General features: G+C 42.3%; 1 protein-coding gene across 1 annotated transcript; it reads right to left on the bottom strand.

The window, feature by feature from the left end:
• Positions 1-1,956: 1,956 nt before the first annotated feature.
• On the bottom strand, positions 1,957-13,026 carry LOC123738711 (protocadherin-9-like; the record flags this gene model as incomplete). Its single annotated transcript, XM_045713474.1, has 2 exons — positions 1,957-2,129; positions 12,825-13,026. Coding segments are annotated over 2 exons (375 nt in total), but the record flags the coding sequence as incomplete, so codon positions are not given.
• Positions 13,027-21,707: the final 8,681 nt, after the last annotated feature.

The following is a 21,707-nucleotide window of genomic DNA, read 5'->3' as shown; positions in this document are numbered from 1 at the left end:
CCGCCAGTCTAAACCACACATATGTACAGTCTCCACTACGGTTGCACATTTCTGCTAACGTTCCCAAAATCCACAGTTTTTTTCCCAGAAATCCCGATAAAAAGACTCCTCGGAATAGGTAGGAAATCCGTAATCCTCCAACCAGGATTTCTGAAAAACCTTGGAATTTTGGGAATGTTCCCAGAACTTAGCTTCCCTAGTCTCAGCAAGAGAAGGCAGAAAGACAGAAAAAGTGTCATTTTTCATTAGAAAACGCTGGAATCCGTTGGCGCTGATACTGGTACGGACCTTGTATTCCCAGTGATTCTAGCTCATATCTGTAAAAACGTCACATTGTACTTGTTTGCATCCCTCCAAGTCTTTTTTTTGTTTCAAAAATACCTGATGTTTTTTTCAATCAGTTATCTTTTCCTAAGTCCTTGTCCTTGCCAAAGAATCCGATTGGTTGTTACTGAAAATATATTGTCCGTGATTGGTTAGATTCTGATAATCCTCGTTGTATGGTTGGTTAATATCTCGATGCTACTTGTCAATAATGCCATATGATGATTGGTGGATTAGGTTTAAATCACATTTGATTGATGAGCATGAAATCCATTAAAATTCCTTTTACAACGACAGCTCATTGGTCCTATCGTTTGATTGGTTAAACCTCCATGGCGTCCCATCATCGGGTTCGCCGATTAGTCAGATTCAGATCTGTCCGATCATAAGTCTTTAAATGAAATTTTATTGGTCACATACACCTCAGCGAGTGTTCCCATTGGTCCTGAGGCGTGTATGGCGTCAGGCCCAGTTCCTCCATCTCTCTCCCATCTCCCCACAGCTCCCCTGTTGGTGGGAGGTTAGACATGCATCTGATTAACTTTAAAGAGTATTAAAAAAAAAGAGAAGAAAGAAGTTAACACTTGACACTGATCTAAGTTCAGCATTGTGTTGCTCCTTGTAATACTTCAGGTTACGATTCAGGGAAGAGTAAACTGATCCTAGATCTGTTTTGGAGAAAAACTTCTACCCAGAGTTTAGATTAGATGAAGTCAGTACGTGACTCCAGAGCAGAACTGCTCTCTCTTTTTTCCCAAGGTGATCCATGGATCCATCTCCCTCCTCACCATCCACATTAATAGGATGTATTCAGCATCCAAAAGTTCAGATTCCATTAAATCGTAGTTTGTTTTTTTGGGGGGAGGGGGGGGCGTTCAGTTAATTAACACCATTTATCTTTTTTTATTCACACCTTATAGTCGTTTCTTCTTGGAGTTTAAGGTCCTAGTGTCCTTTTTGTGGTTTTGTAGTTGTGTGGTGTCTTGTCTCCAAAACAAACCCAAACCCACTGAGCGGTCCTCTCTTCTTTAGGTGTTGTTATTATTGTTATTATTGTTATTATTCACAGCTGGTCAAAGTTCTCAACAAAAAAACTACAACAGAAATGGACCATTTCATTCCAATGTCTAGTAGTGGACTGTTCCATTTCACCAGAACAAACAGGGATGGAATGTTCCATTCCATCAGCAAAGGGGTGCAGCAGCAGTGGACTGATCCATCCATCCTGCTCTTACAGGTAGACCTCTCTACGGGAGAGCGTGAGGCATGACGTGGTCTTGTAGTCCCCGGTCCTCGTTAATGGTATAACCTCCGGAGGGTTGACCCTGCCCTGACCCCCCCTATCCTCCTCGTGATGGCGTCTCCCGAACCCGGCGGAGCTGAACGTGTCGTACGACGCTGACGTCATCTTGCGGTTGAGTAGGTTCCGGTTGTGGTCGCCCATGTTCCGATTCATCCTGTCTCCGCCCACCAGGCTGCCGAGAGGATCCCCATTGGCTAACGGTAACCTCTGACCTCCTCCGCCGACTCCCACGCTGACTACGCCCGGTTCGGAACTCCCGGCGCTGCCGGCGCTCTCGCTGTCACTATCTTCCTCATCATCGTCGTCATGGTTATTGTTGTTGTCGTTGCCAGGGAGGCGAAGGTGGACAGGCGGGGCGGCTCGCTGACGTGGCGCTGGCGCTGGTGTTGCCGAGGCGACGGGCGGACAGCGGCGGGCATCCAACAAGTGTCGGAGTGTCCAAACTCATCACACTCCCTAGTGCACTTCCCTGTCAGGGCTACGTCTGGGAGCTGTCTGGCATCTGGAGAAAGAGAAGGATGGAGGGAGGGAGGAGAGAGAGATATATTGTTAGAATATATTACAGAATCAATCAAACATATTTTAGCTGTCTGGCATCTACAGTTAAGTGGAGAGAGAAAGTATGTAAATATGGTATTTAAAACATATGGGAAATCTATTGGTGGTGAAGCATAACACTGTCATCATACTGGTAATAATACACAGCAACAACCACAGGTCGCTGAGAGAGGGAGAACTATTGTTAAAATATAATATAGACTCAAAGATGTCTAGACTCATAGCTGTGTGGCATCTACAATGGGAAGGGAGGGGTTAGAAGGAGATAATCTGTTAATATGGGTTTAGAAATTACAGATTATACTGGGTTGAATACATCTGGTAATATTCAACAATTTACCATTGCTTTTGAGAGAGAGAGAGACCGAAAGACAGACAGAGAGACAGACAGAGAGAGAGACAGAGAGAGACAGAGAGACACAGACAGAGAGACAGAGACACAGAGAGAGAGAGGCAGAGAGACAGAGAGAGAGAGGCAGAGAGACAGAGAGACAGACAGACAAACAGACAGACAGAGATACTTACATACTAGATATATAAAAGAGTGTATAGTGTATATAATTGAATAGAAAAATACTGACTGCATTCAAGGGATTCAAAGCATTTCCTAAAATATAATAACAAGTTCCAACAGCCCCAAAAGGTCAAAGGTTCAAATGTCAAAGGTCAATCTGTTAAGGACTGATGTCATATGTGAGAGGATTATGCCTACAGCAGACAGATTTATTTATTTAAAGGTGTCTCTAAATAATATTTAAAGGGATCTCTACATGTCATATGTGAGAGGATTATGCCTACAGGAAATGAATGCATCTAGACTTATTTAAAGGGATCTCTAGATATGTGAAGTGCATGGAGGGACACATTTAAAATGAGTAGGTCAGACTAATCACTGTAGACTGTTCTGAGGTCAGTTAAATGAGTAAGTCAGACTAATCTCTGTAGACTGACCTGAGGACAGTAAAGTGGTAATGTAGTAAGGTCAGTTAAATGAGTAGGTCAGACTAATCTCTGTAGACTGACCTGAGGACAGTAAAGTGGTAATGTATTAAGGTCAGTTAATTTAGTAGGTCAGACTAATCTCTGTAGACTGGTCATAGGTCATAGGTCACAGGTCAACGGTCATAGGTCATGATCCCATCATCACCGTCATTACGTCATACTTTTCCCCTCTTATTAACATTCATATGGAAGCTGAAATGTAATTTCCTGAATAGAAGCTTCTAAGTTATTACATGACTTTTCCAAGAGTTTTCAGAGTGGATTTATAAGTGAAATGAGTTCCACAAATGTACCTCTATGTCCAATCGGAAACCTAGTTTACGTCCACAAAAAAATATTAAAACATGTATCAAATCAAACACGGTTTAATTACCATTTGACCCGAAATTAAACATAAATAAAAATATAGATTTATATCTACATTAAACACTGTCAATTAGAAGGGATGTTTTGTTAGTAGATAGAAGTTCTGGAAAACGTAGAGTCTTAACACCACACAAAGAAACACCAACACCTATACCAATACCAACACCAATACCAACACCAACACCAAACCAACACCAACACCAATACCAATACCAACACCAACACCAACACCAACACCAATACCAACACCAACACCAACACCAACACCAACACCAATACCAACACCAACACCAACACCAACACCAACACCAATACCAACACCAACACCAACACCAACACCAACACCAATACCAACACCAACACCAACACCAATACCAACACCAATACCAATACCAAGACCAAGACCAACACCAACACCAATACCAATACCAAACCAACACCAATACCTATACCAATACCAACACCAATACCAATACCAACACCAACACCAATACCAATACCAAGACCAACACCAAACCAACACCAACACCAACACCAACACCAATACCAACACCAACACCAACACCAATACCAATACCAACACCAACACCAACACCAACACCAATACCAACACCAATACCAACACCAACACCAATACCAAGACCAAGACCAACACCAACACCAATACCAACACCAATACCAAACCAACACCAATACCTATACCAATACCAACACCAATACCAATACCAACACCAACACCAATACCAATACCAAGACCAACACCAACACCAACACCAACACCAATACCTATACCAACACCAATACCAACACCAACACCAACACCAACACCAACACCAATACCAACACCAACACCAATACCTATACCAACACCAACACCAACACCAACACCAACACCAACACCAATACCAACACCAACACCAACACCAATACCAACACCAATACCAACACCAACACCAATACCTATACCAACACCAACACCAACACCAATACCAACACCAACACCAATACCAACACCAATACCAAACCAACACCAATACCTATACCAACACCAAACCAACACCAACACCAACACCAACACCAACACCAATACCAACACCAAACCAACACCAAACCAACACCAAACCAATACCAAACCAATACCAACACCAATACCTATACCAACACCAACACCAATACCTATACCAACACCAACACCAACACCAATACCAACACCAATACCAATACCAATACCAACACCAACACCAACACCAATACCAACACCAACACCAATACCTATACCAACACCAACACCAACACCAACACCTATACCAAACCAACACCAACACCAAACCAACACCAACACCAACACCTATACCAAACCAACACCAACACCAATACCAACACCAATACCTATACCAATACCAACACCAACACCAACACCAACACCTATACCAAACCAACACCAATACCAACACCAAACCAACACCAAACCAACACCTATACCAACACCAATACCAACACCAACACCAACACCAACACCAACACCAACACCAATACCAACACCAACACCAACACCAACACCAACACCAACACAAACACCAAACCAACACCAAACCAACACCAAACCAACACCACACTAACACCCACACTAACACCCACACTAACACCCACACTAACACTAACACTAACACTAACACTAGCACTAGCACTAGCACTAACACTAACACTAACACTAGCACTAGCACTAGCACTAGCACTAGCACTAGCACTAGCACTAGCACTAGCACTAGCACTAGCACTAACACTAACACTAACACTAACACTAACACTAACACTAACACCAAAACCAAAACCAACACCAACACCAACACCAACCAATAATAATTTCACCCCTCAAATTCCCCTTTGTGTCACCATGAGAGACACAGAGAGAGAGAGCTACAGCACTGTGTCCTGGTTGAAAGGACATATTTGGGTTGCTGATTGGCTGGCAGTGTTTGCAGAGCTCTCTGTAAAGGAGGCTACAGAGCCTCATCTAAACAAACACACATAGGCTTGGTCATTACAGACTTCTCTAAAAATGTGTCCAAGTCAAGCGGTATTGGGACTCACAACAGACAATACAAAACACAGCCAGAGAGAGAGAGAGAGAGCGAAAGAGAGAGATAGAAAGAGACATGTGCATTGGAGCATTCTTGCTTCCAAATGAGAAAAACAACCAACATGAAAAGAACGATGGATGACTCTGTCAAGGCCTCAGAGAGAAAGTGATAGAGAGAGAGAGAAAGAAATAAAGATGTAGACAGAAAAATAGAGAGAGAGAAAGCATGTTTCATAGTACTCAGAACCCTGAGAAATGACTAAGGGTGTTGAGGGTGTTAACGGTGGTTGAGGGTGGTTGAGGGTGTTGAGGGTGGTTGAGGGCGTTGAGGGTGTTGAGGGTGGTTGAGGGTGTTGAGGGTGTTGAGGGTGTTGAGGGCGTTGAGGGTGTTGAGGGCGTTGAGGGTGTTGAGGGCGTTGAGGGCGTTGAGGATGTTGAGGGTGTTGAGGGTGGTTGAGGGCGTTGAGGGTGTTGAGGGTGGTTGAGGGTGTTGAGGGTGTTGAGGGTGGTTGAGGGCGTTGAGGGCGTTGAGGGTGTTGAGGGTGGTTGAGGGCGTTGAGGGTGTTGAGGGTGGTTGAGGGTGTTGAGGGTGGTTGAGGGCGTTGAGGGTGTTGAGGGTGGTTGAGGGCGTTGAGGGCGTTGAGGGCGTTGAGGGCGTTGAGGGCATTGATGGCGTTGAGGGTGGTTGAGGTTGTTTAAGGGTGTTTAGGCTGTTTGAGGGTGTTGAGGGTGTTAACGGTGTTGAGGGTGTTAACGGTGTTGAGGGTGTTAACGGTGTTTAAGGGTGTTTAGGCTGTTTACGGTGTATTGAATAAGTTTGTTTTTCTCTTTGATGTCTTTGTAGTATGTTGACATGTATGTTGACCTGTAAACTGTGGTTGTGTTGTTGCTCTAAAAATGTGTGTGTGTTGTTCTACAGGTGTGTTGTTCTATAGATGTGTGTTGTTCTATAGATGTGTTGTTCTATAGATGTGTGTGTTGTTCTATAGGTGTGTTGTTCTATAGATGTGTGTGTTGTTCTACAGGTGTGTTGTTCTACAGGTGTGTTGTTCTATAGATGTGTGTGTTGTTCTATAGGTGTGTTGTTCTATATGTGTGTTGTTCTATAGGTGTGTTGTTCTACAGGTGTGTTGTTCTACAGGTGTGTTGTTCTATAGGTGTGTTGTTCTACAGGTGTGTTGTTCTACAGGTGTGTGTGTTGTTCTACAGGTGTGTGTGTTGTTCTATAGGTGTGTGTGTTGTTCTATAGGTGTGTTGTTCTATAGGTGTGTTGTTCTACAGGTGTGTGTGTTGTTCTATAGGTGTGTGTGTTGTTCTATAGGTGTGTTGTTCTATAGCTGTGTTGTTCTACAGGTGTGTGTGTTGTTCTATAGGTGTGTTGTTCTATAGGTGTGTTGTTCTACAGGTGTGTGTGTTGTTCTACAGGTGTGTGTGTTGTTCTATAGGTGTGTTGTTCTATAGGTGTGTTGTTCTATAGGTGTGTGTGTTGTTCTATAGGTGTGTTGTTCTCTAGGTGTGTTGTTCTACAGGTGTGTTGTTCTATAGGTGTGTTGTTCTATAGGTGTGTGTGTTGTTCTATAGGTGTGTTGTTCTACAGGTGTGTTGTTCTACAGGTGTGTGTGTTGTTCTATAGCGTGTGTTGTTCTATAGGTGTGTTGTTCTACAGGTGTGTGTGTTGTTCTACAGGTGTGTTGTTCTACAGGTGTGTTGTTCTATAGGTGTGTGTGTTGTTCTACAGGTATGTGTGTTGTTCTATAGGTGTGTTGTTCTACAGGTGTGTGTGTTGTTCTATATGTGTGTTGTTCTACAGGTGTGTGTGTTGTTCTATAGGTGTGTTGTTCTATAGGTGTGTTGTTCTACAGGTGTGTGTTGTTCTATAGGTGTGTTGTTCTATAGGTGTGTTGTTCTACAGGTGTGTTGTTCTATAGGTGTGTTGTTCTACAGGTGTGTGTGTTGTTCTACAGGTGTGTGTGTTGTTCTATAGGTGTGTTGTTCTATAGGTGTGTTGTTCTACAGGTGTGTGTGTTGTTCTACAGGTGTGTTGTTCTATAGGTGTGTTGTTCTATAGGTGTGTTGTTCTATAGGTGTGTTGTTCTACAGGTGTGTGTGTTGTTCTATAGGTGTGTTGTTCTATAGGTGTGTTGTTCTACAGGTGTGTGTGTTGTTCTATAGGTGTGTTGTTCTATAGGTGTGTTGTTCTATAGGTGTGATGTTCTATAGGTGTGATGTTCTATAGGTGTGTTGTTCTACAGGTGTGTTTGTTGTTCTATAGGTGTGTGTGCTGTTCTATAGGTGTGTTTGTTGTTCTATAGGTGTGTGTGCTGTTCTATAGGTGTGTTTGTTGTTCTATAAGTGTGTTGTTCTATAGATGTGTGTGTTGTTCTATAGGTGAGAGTGTGTTCTATATGTGTGTTGTTCTATAGGTGTGTTGTTCTATAGGTGTGTTGTTCTATAGGTGTGTTGTTCTATAGGTGTGTTCTACAGGTGTGTGTGTTGTTCTATAGATGTGTGTGTTGTTCTATAGATGTGTGTGTTGTTCTATAGGTGTGTGTGCTGTTCTATAGGTGTGTGTTTTTCTATAGGTGTGTGTTTTTCTATAGGTGTGATGTTCTATAGGTGTGCTGTTCTATAGGTGTGTTGTTCTATAGGTGTGTTGTTCTATAGGTGTGTTGTTCTATAGGTGTGTTGTTCTATAGGTGTGTTGTTCTATAGGTGTGTTTGTTGTTCTATAGGTGTGTTGTTCTACAGGTGTGATGTTCCATAGGTGTGTGTGTTGTTCTATATGTCTGTGTGTTTTGTTCAATAGGTGTGTGTGTTGTTCTGTAGGTGTGTTGTTCTGCAGGTGTGTGTGTGTTGTTCTATAGGTGTGTGTGTTGTTCTATATGTGTGTGTTGTTCTATAGGTGCATTTGTTGTTCTATAGATGTGTTGTTCTATAGGTGTGTTGTTCTATTGCTGTGTGTATTGTTCTATAGGTGTGTTGTTCTATAGGTGTGTTGTTATATAGGTGTGTTGTTCTATAGGTGTGTTGTTCTATAGGTGTGTGTGTGTTGTTCTATAGGTGTTTGTGTTGTTCTATAGGTGTTTGTGTTGTTCTATAGGTGTGTGTGTGTTGTTCTATAGGTGTGTTGTTCTATAGGTGTGTTGTTCTATAGGTGTGTTGTTCTATAGGTGTGTGTGTGTTGTTCTACAGGTGTGTTGTTCCATAGGTGTGTTGTTCCATAGGTGTGTGTGTGTTGTTCTACAGGTGTGTTGTTCCATAGGTGTGTTGTTCCATAGGTGTGTGTGTGTTGTTCTACAGGTGTGTTGTTCTATAGGTGTGTTGTTCTACAGGTGTGTTGTTCCATAGGTGTGTTGTTCCATAGGTGTGTGTGTGTTGTTCTATAGGTGTGTTGTTCTATAGGTGTGTGTGTGTTGTTCTATAGGTGTGTTGTTCTATAGGTGTGTGTGTGTTGTTCCATAGGTGTGTGTGTGTTGTTCTATAGGTGTTTGTGTGTTGTTCTATAGGTGTGTGTGTTGTTCTATAGGTGTTTGTGTTGTTCTATAGGTGTGTTGTTCTATAGGTGTGTTGTTCTATAGGTGTGTTGTTCTATAGGTGTGTTGTTCTACAGGTGTGTGTGTTGTTCTATAGATGTGTGTGTTGTTCTATAGGTGTGTGTGCTGTTCTATAGGTGTGTGTTTTTCTATAGGTGTGATGTTCTATAGGTGTGTGTGCTGTTCTATAGGTGTGTTGTTCTATAGGTGTGTTGTTCTATAGGTGTGTTGTTCTATAGGTGTGTTGTTCTATAGGTGTGTTGTTCTATAGGTGTGCTGTCCTATAGGTGTGTTTGTTGTTCTATAGGTGTGTTGTTCTACAGGTGTGATGTTCCATAGGTGTGTGTGTTGTTCTATATGTCTGTGTGTTTTGTTCAATAGGTGTGTGTGTTGTTCTGTAGGTGTGTTGTTCTGCAGGTGTGTGTGTGTTGTTCTATAGGTGTGTGTGTTGTTCTATATGTGTGTGTTGTTCTATAGGTGCATTTGTTGTTCTATAGATGTGTTGTTCTATAGGTGTGTTGTTCTATAGGTGTGTTGTTATATAGGTGTGTTGTTCTATAGGTGTGTTGTTCTATAGGTGTGTTGTTCTATAGGTGTGTTGTTCTATAGGTGTGTTGTTCTATAGGTGTGTGTGTGTTGTTCTACAGGTGTGTTGTTCCATAGGTGTTTGTGTTGTTCTATAGGTGTGTGTGTGTTGTTCTATAGGTGTGTTGTTCTATAGGTGTGTTGTTATATAGGTGTGTTGTTCTATAGGTGTGTTGTTCTATAGGTGTGTGTGTGTTGTTCTATAGGTGTGTTGTTCTATAGGTGTTTGTGTTGTTCTATAGGTGTTTGTGTTGTTCTATAGGTGTTTGTGTTGTTCTATAGGTGTGTGTGTGTTGTTCTATAGGTGTGTTGTTCTATAGGTGTGTTGTTCTATAGGTGTGTGTGTGTTGTTCTACAGGTGTGTTGTTCCATAGGTGTGTTGTTCCATAGGTGTGTTGTTCCATAGGTGTGTGTGTGTTGTTCTACAGGTGTGTTGTTCCATAGGTGTGTTGTTCCATAGGTGTGTGTGTGTTGTTCTACAGGTGTGTTGTTCTATAGGTGTGTTGTTCTACAGGTGTGTTGTTCCATAGGTGTGTTGTTCCATAGGTGTGTGTGTGTTGTTCTATAGGTGTGTTGTTCTATAGGTGTGTGTGTGTTGTTCTATAGGTGTGTTGTTCTATAGGTGTGTGTGTGTTGTTCCATAGGTGTGTGTGTGTTGTTCTATAGGTGTTTGTGTGTTGTTCTATAGGTGTTTGTGTTGTTCTATAGGTGTTTGTGTTGTTCTACAGGTGTGTTGTTCCATAGGTGTGTGTGTGTTGTTCCATAGGTGTGTGTGTGTTGTTCTATAGGTGTTTGTGTGTTGTTCTATAGGTGTTTGTGTTGTTCTATAGGTGTGTGTTCTATAGGTGTGTGTGTTGTTCTATAGGTGTGTTGTTCTATAGGTGTGTTGTTCTATAGGTGTGTTGTTATATAGGTGTGTTGTTCTATAGGTGTGTTGTTCCATAGGTGTGTGTGTGTTGTTCTATAGGTGTTTGTGTTGTTCTATAGGTGTGTGTGTTGTTCTATAGGTGTTTGTGTTGTTCTATAGGTGTGTGTGTGTTGTTCTATAGGTGTTTGTGTTGTTCTATAGGTGTTTGTGTTGTTCTATAGGTGTGTGTTCTATAGGTGTGTGTGTTGTTCTATAGGTGTGTTGTTCTATAGGTGTGTTGTTATATAGGTGTGTTGTTCTATAGGTGTGTTGTTCCATAGGTGTGTGTGTGTTGTTCTATAGGTGTTTGTGTTGTTCTATAGGTGTGTGTGTTGTTCTATAGGTGTTTGTGTTGTTCTATAGGTGTTTGTGTTGTTCTATAGGTGTTTGTGTTGTTCTATAGGTCTGTGTTCTATAGGTGTGTGTGTTGTTATATCGCTGTTTGATTTTTCTATGAGCAGTATTATGTTTGTGCATTCTGTGTAGGAGTGTGTGAGTCTGCGTGTCATGTCCTGACCCTAGTAAGATGTAATTTTCTAATGTAGAGTAGGTCAGGGCGTGACAGGGGGTGTTTTGTCTATGTTTTCTATTTCTATGTTTAAGTTCTAGTTTTTCTATTTCTATTTTGGGATTTTTGGGTTGATCTCCAATTGGAGGCAGCTGGTCCTCATTGTCTCTAACTGGAGATCATATTTCAGTAGGGGTTTTTCTTCCTGGGTTTTGTGGGTTATTATATTTTGAGTAGTGTTTGTTTCTCTCTGCGTCACGGGTTTTTTTTGTTGTCATATTCAGTTATTTATGCATTGCAAAGTTACAGATTAAATAAAATGTGGAACTACAACCACGCTGCACTTTGGTCTGCTCCTTTAGACAACTGTGACAGAATAACCCACCATCAAATGACCAAGCAGCGTGGGCAGGAGGACTGGATTAAGCAGCGTGCCCGGGAGGAGATGGCATCCTGGTTGCTGGAGGAGATGGAGGAAAGGATAGACTGGACTTGGGAGCAGGTATTGGAGAGATACAACAGCCTGCCGGGGAAGCAGGTGGAGGCACGATACCAATGGCGAGGCAAGTGTGAGAATTTTTTTTTTGGGGGGGGCACACGGGGAGATTGGCAGAGTCAGGTTGGAGACCTGAGCCAACTCCCCGTGCTTACTGTGGGGGCGAGTGATCGAGCAAGCACCATGTTATACTGAGATACGCACTGTGTCGCCAGTGCGCAGCTACAGCCCGGTGCGCTCGGTGCAAGCTCCTCACAGGTGCCGTGCTAGAGTTGGCATTCAGCCAGGAAGGAGTATGCCTGCTCAGCGTTCCTGGTCTCTGGTCCGTCTTCTCGGCCCAGGTTATCCTGCGCCAGCTCTACGCACGGTACCCCCAGTTTGCCAACACAAACCCGTGCGACCTGTCACAACGCCTCGCGCTTGTCGGGCTACGGGGGGTATCCAGCCAGGACGGGTTGTGCCAGCCATAAGCTCCAGATCTCCAGTGCACCTCCACGACCCAGTATACCCTGTGCCTGCTCTGCGCACCTGGCCTCCGGCGACGCTCTCCAGTCCGGAGCCTCCAGCAACGTTCCCTAGTCCAGAACTCCCAGCGACGTTCCCTAGTCCGGTGAGACCTATTCGAGCTCCACGAAGGAAGCCTCCAGCAACGTTCTATGGTCCGAAGCCTGTAGAGATGATCCATGGCAAGAAGCCTGTAGGGATGATCCATGGCAAGAAGCCTGTGGGGTTGATCCATGGCCCGGAGCCTGTAGAGATGATCCATGGCGCGAAGCCTTCAGTGATGATCCATGGCGCAGAACCTGTAGGGATGATCCATGGCACGGAGCCTGCAATGACGGTCCACAGTTCGGACCCTGCAATGACGGTCCACAGTTCACACCCTCCTGAGACGGTCACGGTCCGGAACCTCCTGAGACGGTCTACAGTCCGGAACCTCCTGAGACGGCCTCCCTACCCTCCCTTTTGTTTTGTTATGTTGTTATGTTGTTATGTTGCATTCGGAGTCTGCACCTTTGGGGGGGGGGTACTGTCACGTCCTGACCCTAGTAAGATGTCATTTTCTATAGCCGTGACACTGCGTTTGAGTACACACAGTATCTCTGTGTGTGAGTGTTTGTGTGTGTGTGTCTCAGGTGTGTGTGTGTTCCCTCTCCCTCACCGTTCTCCACATGTTCCTCCTCTCCTACACTTCCCTCAGGTGTGGTCCTCTCGTACCCCTCCTCAGGGAGAGACAGCGCCCCCACACGGGGTCCAGATGAACCCTTACTGCTGGGGGTCTCAGAGTCCTCTGCAGCGCTGTCATAGCAACCACCGTCCTGAGGCCCCGGGACCACAGAGAACGTCACCCTCCGCAGGGTAGCCTGGACGGAGAAAGAGAGGGGGAAGAGAGAGGGAGGGGGAGGTAGAGAGGTCTGTTAGAATGGGAGTATACATCTGGGATTAGGTCATTAAAACATCAGATTAGAGAAAATACAACAGTCACTTCAGCTGGTCACTGAGAAAAGAGGGGAGAGAGAGAGAGAGATAGAGGGAGAGAGGGATAGAGAGAAACAGAGAGGAAGAGAGAGGGAGAGGAAGAAAGAGAGGGGAATAGAGAGAGAGACTGTGAGAGAGACAGAGAGAGAAAGAGGGAGATAGAAAGAGAGAGAAAGAGGGAGTGTAGGTTAAATACCACACTTTGAACTGGCAACAAGAAACACACACACGCACACGCCGCACACACACACACACACACACACACACACACACACACACACACACACACACACACACACACACACACACACACACACACACACACACACACACACACACAACTTTGTTCTTCCTTGAGAAGAGTGTATCTAATTCCACAGAGTGAGAATAGAACCATTGAAACCCTGAAGGGGTCATTCTGGAACAGGAAACCTATTTCTACATTACCCTCTATCTCTGCTCACACACTGCTAGCTCTGTGGAAAATTACTACCGGACAAATTAGCTGCCCATTAAATTCCCTCTTCAATTTTTACAACAGAGAGATAGCAGGGAGAGAAAACGAGAGAGAGAAAAAAGAAAGAGAGAGAGAAAGCGAGAGAACTGAAGTAATGCTAACAGATTACAGATCGGTAAAAACTCCGAAAACTCAGAAAGATGATGGACAAGACGGATGAATTACATCCATTCCCAGATGATCACTGCAGGAAACATTCAGTCCAATCAACATGAGAGGAAAGGAGATGAGACCTCCCTCCCTCCCTGCCTTCCTCTGTCCCTCCATCCATCCATCCCTCACTCCCTGCCTCCATCCCTCCCTCCCTCCATCCATCCCTCTCTCCCTACCTACCTACCTCCCTTCCTTCCTACCTCCCTCCCTTCCTTCCTTCCTTCCTACCTCCCTCCCTCCCTCCCTCCCTCCCTCCCTCCCTTCCTTCCTTCCTTCCTTCCTTCCTCCCTCCATCCCTCCCTCCATCCATCCCTCTCTCCCTACCTACCTACCTACCTCCCTTCCTTCCTTCCTTCCTTCCTTCCTTCCTTCCTTCCTTCCTTCCTTCCTTCCTTCCTTCCTTCCTTCCTCCCTCCCTCCCTCCCTCCCTCCCTCCCTCCCAGCCTCCCTCCCTCCCTCCCTCCATCTCTGGCAGCCTCCCTCCCTCCCTCCCTCCCTCCCTCCCTCCCTCCCTCCCTCCCTCCCTCCCTCCCTCCCTCCCTCCCTCCCTGTCATTGCAGGAAGAAGCTGCAGGTCAAACATGTTTCTTATTAGGTTGAAGTTCAAACTACAGAACATGAGCTAATGTCAAATCACACACACTAATTATATTCCCTTTTCTTATCCTCCCTCCTGTCTCACGCTGTCCCTCTCTGTCCCTCTCTGTCCCTCTCTGTCCCTCCTGTCTCACGCTGTCCCTCTCTGTCCCTCTCTGTCCCTCTCTGTCCCTCCTGTCCCTCTCTGTCCCTCTCTGTCCCTCTCTGTCCCTCCTGTCAGTCTCTGTCCCTCTCTGTCCCTCTCTGTCCCTCTCTGTCTCTCTCTGTCCCTCTCTGTCCCTCTCTGTCCCTCCTGTCTCACGCTGTCCCTCTCTGTCCCTCTCTGTCCCTCTCTGTCCCTCTCTGTCCCTCCTGTCCCTCTCTGTCCCTCTCTGTCCCTCTCTGTCCCTCTCTGACCCTCTCTGTCCCTCTCTGTCCCTCTCTGTCAGTCTGGTTTATGATGTAGAGATTGATGTTGTGTCCTTGACTTCGCATGACTCCCTCTGCTTTCTCCAGCTCTATCCCTCATTCCCAATCATTCCATTCCCCCATCTCCCTCTACTCTCTCCCTCTCTCTTTCAAATCAGTCCATGTTACTAACAACATATCAGTCCATATGCTACCTACTAATATATCAGTCCATGTTACTACTAACACATCAGTCCATGTTACTACTAACATATCAGTCCATGTTACTACTAACATAGCAGTCCATGTTACTACTAACATATCAGTCCATGTGTTACTACTAACACATCAGTCCATGTTACTACTAACACATCAGTCCATGTTACTACTAACCCATCAGTCCATGTTACTACTAACACATCAGTCCATGTGTTACTACTAACACATCAGTCCATGTTACTACTAACATATCAGTCCATGTTACTACTAACATATCAGTCCATGTTACTACTAACACATCAGTCCATGTTACTACTAACATATCAGTCCATGTTACTACTAACATATCAGTCCATGTGTTACTTCTAACATATCAGTCCATGTTACTACTAACATATCAGTCCATGTTACTACTAACATATCAGTCCATGTGGTACTACTAATATATCAGTCCATGTTACTACTAACATATCAGTCCATGTTTCTACTAACACATCAGTCCATGTGTTACCTACTAACATATCAGTCCATGTTACTACTAACATATCAGTCCATGTTACTACTAACATATCAGTCCATGTTACTACTAACATATCAGTCCATGTTACTACTAACATATCAGTCCATGTTACTACTAACATATCAGTCCATGTTACTACTAACATAGCAGTCCATGTGCTACCTACTAACATATCAGTCCATGTGCTACTTACTAACATATCAGTCCATGTGCTACTTACTAACATATCAGTCCATGTTACTACTAACATATCAGTCCATGTTACTACTAACATATCAGTCCATGTTACTAACAACATATCAGTCCATGTTACTAACAACATATCAGTCCATGTTACTAACAACATATCAGTCCATGTGTTACCTACTAACATATCAGTCCATGTTACTACTAACATATCAGTTGATGTTACTACTAACATATCAGTCCATGTTACTACTAACATATCAGTCCATGTTACTAACAACATATCAGTCCATGTTACTAACAACATATCAGTCCATGTTACTAACAACATATCAGTCCATGTTACTACTAACATATCAGTCCATGTGTTACCTACTAACATATCAGTCCATGTTACTACTAACATATCAGCCCATGTTACTACTAACATATCAGTCCATGTTACTACTAACATATCAGTCCATGTTACTACTAACATATCAGCCCATGTTACTACTAACATATCAGCCCATGTTACTACTAACATATCAGTCCATGTGTTACCTACTAACATATCAGTCCATGTTACTACTAACACATCAGTCCATGTTACTACTAACATATCAGTCCATGTTACTACTAACACATCAGTCCATGTTACTACTAACATATCAGTCCATGTTACTACAAACATATCAGTCCATGTTACTACTAATATATCAGTCCATGTTACTACTAACATATCAGTCCATGTTACTACTAACATATCAGTCCATGTTACTAACAACATATCAGTCCATGTGTTACTACTAACATATCAGTCCATGTTACTACTAACACATTAGTCCATGTTACTACTAACATATCAGTCCATGTGTTACTACTAACATATCAGTCCATGTTACTACTAACATATCAGTCCATGTTACTACTAATATATCAGTCCATGTTACTACTAACATATCAGTCCATGTGCTACCTACTAACATATCAGTCCATGTGCTACCTACTAACATATCAGTCCATGTTACTACTAATATATCAGTCCATGTTACTACTAACATATAAGTCCATGTTACTACTAACATATCAGTCCATGTGCTACCTACTAACATATCAGTCCATGTTACTACTAACATATCAGTCCATGTTACTACTAACATATCAGTCCATGTGTTACTACTAACATATCAGTCCATGTTTCTACTAACACATTAGTCCATGTTACTACTAACATATCAGTCCATGTGTTACTACTAACATATCAGTCCATGTTACTACTAACATATCAGTCCATGTTACTACTAATATATCAGTCCATGTTACTACTAACATATCAGTCCATGTTACTACTAACATATCAGTCCATGTTACTAACAACATATCAGTCCATGTGTTACCTACTAACATATCAGTCCATGTTACTACTAACACATCAGTCCATGTTACTACTAACATATCAGTCCATGTGTTACTACTAACACATCAGTCCATGTTACTACTAACATATCAGTCCATGTTACTACAAACATATCAGTCCATGTTACTACTAATATATCAGTCCATGTTACTACTAACATATCAGTCCATGTTACTACTAACATATCAGTCCATGTTACTACTAACATATCAGTCCATGTTACTAACAACATATCAGTCCATGTTACTACTAACATATCAGTCCATGTTACTACTAATATATCAGTCCATGTTACTACTAACATATCAGTCCATGTTACTACTAACATATCAGTCCATGTTACTAACAACATATCAGTCCATGTGTTACCTACTAACATATCAGTCCATGTTACTACTAACACATCAGTCCATGTTACTACTAACATATCAGTCCATGTTACTACTAACACATCAGTCCATGTTACTACTAACATATCAGTCCATGTTACTACAAACATATCAGTCCATGTTACTACTAATATATCAGTCCATGTTACTACTAACATATCAGTCCATGTTACTACTAACATATCAGTCCATGTTACTAACAACATATCAGTCCATGTGTTACTACTAACATATCAGTCCATGTTACTACTAACACATTAGTCCATGTTACTACTAACATATCAGTCCATGTGTTACTACTAACATATCAGTCCATGTTACTACTAACATATCAGTCCATGTTACTACTAATATATCAGTCCATGTTACTACTAACATATCAGTCCATGTGCTACCTACTAACATATCAGTCCATGTGCTACCTACTAACATATCAGTCCATGTTACTACTAATATATCAGTCCATGTTACTACTAACATATAAGTCCATGTTACTACTAACATATCAGTCCATGTGCTACCTACTAACATATCAGTCCATGTTACTACTAACATATCAGTCCATGTTACTACTAACATATCAGTCCATGTGTTACTACTAACATATCAGTCCATGTTTCTACTAACACATTAGTCCATGTTACTACTAACATATCAGTCCATGTGTTACTACTAACATATCAGTCCATGTTACTACTAACATATCAGTCCATGTTACTACTAATATATCAGTCCATGTTACTACTAACATATCAGTCCATGTTACTACTAACATATCAGTCCATGTTACTAACAACATATCAGTCCATGTGTTACCTACTAACATATCAGTCCATGTTACTACTAACACATCAGTCCATGTTACTACTAACATATCAGTCCATGTGTTACTACTAACACATCAGTCCATGTTACTACTAACATATCAGTCCATGTTACTACAAACATATCAGTCCATGTTACTACTAATATATCAGTCCATGTTACTACTAACATATCAGTCCATGTTACTACTAACATATCAGTCCATGTTACTAACAACATATCAGTCCATGTGTTACTACTAACATATCAGTCCATGTTACTACTAACACATTAGTCCATGTTACTACTAACATATCAGTCCATGTGTTACTACTAACATATCAGTCCATGTTACTACTAACATATCAGTCCATGTTACTACTAATATATCAGTCCATGTTACTACTAACATATCAGTCCATGTGCTACCCACTAACATATCAGTCCATGTGCTACCTACTAACATATCAGTCCATGTTACTACTAATATATCAGTCCATGTTACTACTAACATATAAGTCCATGTTACTACTAACATATCAGTCCATGTGCTACCTACTAACATATCAGTCCATGTTACTACTAACATATCAGTCCATGTTACTACTAACATATCAGTCCATGTGTTACTACTAACATATCAGTCCATGTTTCTACTAACACATTAGTCCATGTTACTACTAACATATCAGTCCATGTGTTACTACTAACATATCAGTCCATGTTACTACTAACATATCAGTCCATGTTACTACTAACCCATCAGTCCATGTTACTACTAATATATCAGTCCATGTGCTACCTACTAACATATCAGTCCATCTGTTACTAATAAGATATCAGTCCATGTTACTACTAACATATCAGTGTGTGTATGTGTGTGTGTGTCTGACAATTTGTGTGTGTGTGTGTGTGTGTGAGTGTGTGCGTGCATATGTGTGTGCTTGTGTGTGTGTGATTGTGCATGTGTGTGTGTGCTTTTGTGTGTTTGTGTGTGTGTGTCTATGTGTATGTGTGTGTGTGTGTGATTGTGCATGTGTGTGTGTGTGTGTGTGTGTGTGTGGGGTGTGTGTGTGTGTGTGTGTGTATGTGAGCTCAGTAATCAAAGTAATTAGATTGTAAACATTGTCTCTTCAAAGAGAATGAACTAGGCCTGGTTAATTAAGACTCTCTCTCCTCCTTACATGAGTCTGCATATTCAACACACACACACAGACACAGATGTGTGTGGATGAGTGGGTCCTTGAAGAGCGAGCAGATTTCAGTGTGTATGTATGTGTGTGTGTATGTATGTGTTTGTGTGTGTGTATGTATGTGTGTGTGTATGTATGTGTTTGTGTGTGTATATGTGTGTGTGTATGTTATTTCCTCGCTACATATTAATCAAAGAGGATGTCTCTTATGCATAAACCACAACTACAAATATCTAGTGGAGAAACAGATTTAAAGCTGCAGGACTGCACACACACACACACACACACACACACACACACACACACACACACACACACACACACACACACACACACACACACACACACACACACACACACACACACACACACACAGAAACACACACACACACACCCAGACACACAATATCAGTGTTAGATTTATATACAGTACCAGTCAAAAGTTTTAGAACACCTACTCATTCAAGTGTTTTTCCTTATATTGTTACTTTCTACATTGTAGAATAATAGTGAAGACATCAAAACTATGAAATAACACATATGGAAACAGCTCAAATCAGCAAAGAGAAATGACAGTCCATCATTACTTTAAGACATGAAGGTCAGTCAACTCTGAAAATTTCAAGAACTTTGAAAGGTTCTTCAAGTGCAGTCGCAAAAACCATCAAGCGCTATGATGAAATTGGCTCTTATGAAGACCGCCACAGGAAAGGAGAGGATAAGTTCATTAGAGATACCAGCCTCAGAAATTGCAGCCCAAATAAATGCTTCACAGAGTTCAAGTAACAGACACATTTCAACATCAAATGTTCAGAGGAGACTGCGTGAATCAGGCCTTCATGGCCGAATTGCTGCAAAGAAACCAATAGGAAGAAGGGACTTGTTTGGGCAAAAAAACACAAGCAATGGACATTAGACCGGTGGAAATCCGTCCTTTGATCTGGTAAGTCCAAATTTCAGATTTTGGGTTGCAACCGCCGTATCTTTGTGAGAAGCGGTGTGGGTGAACGGCTGATCTCTGCATGTGTATTTCCCACCGTGAAGCATGGAGGAGGAGGTGTGATGGTGTGGGGGTGCTTGGGTGGTGAGACTGTCTGTCATTTATTTAGAATTCAAGGCACACTTAACCAGCATGGCTACCACATCATTATGCAGTGATACACCATCCCATCTGGATTGAGCTTAGTGGGGACTATCATTTGTTTTTCAACAGGACAATGACCCAACCCACCCCCAGGCTGTGTAAGGGCTATTTGACCAAGAAGGAGTGTGATGGAGTGCTGCATCAGATGACCAGTAGTGTATCTATAGTTAAACTGCAGTGAGAAAATATAAGATACTCCAAACGTTAAGGGTTAAGGTTTGGGACAGGGTTGAAACATTACGGTAAAGAACTCATTCTGAATGGGTACGGTAACAGTTAAGGTTTGGGACAGGGTTAAAACTAAAGAATAAAGCACAGGTCTGCATAGAGTGTGAGTGAACACACAGACCTATAGTCCTGACTAGTATGTATACTGAGTGAACAGACCTATAGTCCTGACTAGTATGTATGCTAAGTGAACAGACATATAGTCCTGACTAGTATGTATGCTGAGTGAACAGACATATAGTCCTGACTAGTATGTATGCTGAGTGAACAGACCTATAGTCCTGACTAGTATGTATGCTGAGTGAACAGACATATAGTCCTGACTAGTATGTATGCTGAGTGAACAGACAGACATATAGTCCTGACTAGTATGTATGCTGAGTGAACAGACAGACATATAGTCCTGACTAGTATGTATGCTGAGTGAACATACCTATAGTCCTGACTAGTATGTATACTGAGTGAACAGACCTATAGTCCTGACTAGTATGTATGCTAAGTGAACAGACATATAGTCCTGACTAGTATGTATGCTGAGTGAACAGACATATAGTCCTGACTAGTATGTATGCTGAGTGAACAGACCTATAGTCCTGACTAGTATGTATGCTGAGTGAACAGACATATAGTCCTGACTAGTATGTATGCTGAGTGAACAGACAGACATATAGTCCTGACTAGTATGTATGCTGAGTGAACAGACAGACATATAGTCCTGACTAGTATGTATGCTGAGTGAACATACCTATAGTCCTGACTAGTATGTATGCTGAGTGAACAGACAGACATATAGTCCTGATTAGTATGTATGCTGAGTGAACAGACATATAG

This window comes from Salmo salar, unplaced genomic scaffold, assembly GCF_905237065.1.
Source record: "Salmo salar unplaced genomic scaffold, Ssal_v3.1, whole genome shotgun sequence".
Classification (NCBI taxonomy): Eukaryota; Metazoa; Chordata; class Actinopteri; order Salmoniformes; family Salmonidae; genus Salmo; species Salmo salar.
The sequence above is the reverse complement of the archived record's forward strand: the minus strand, read 5'-3'. Positions and strand labels throughout refer to the sequence as shown.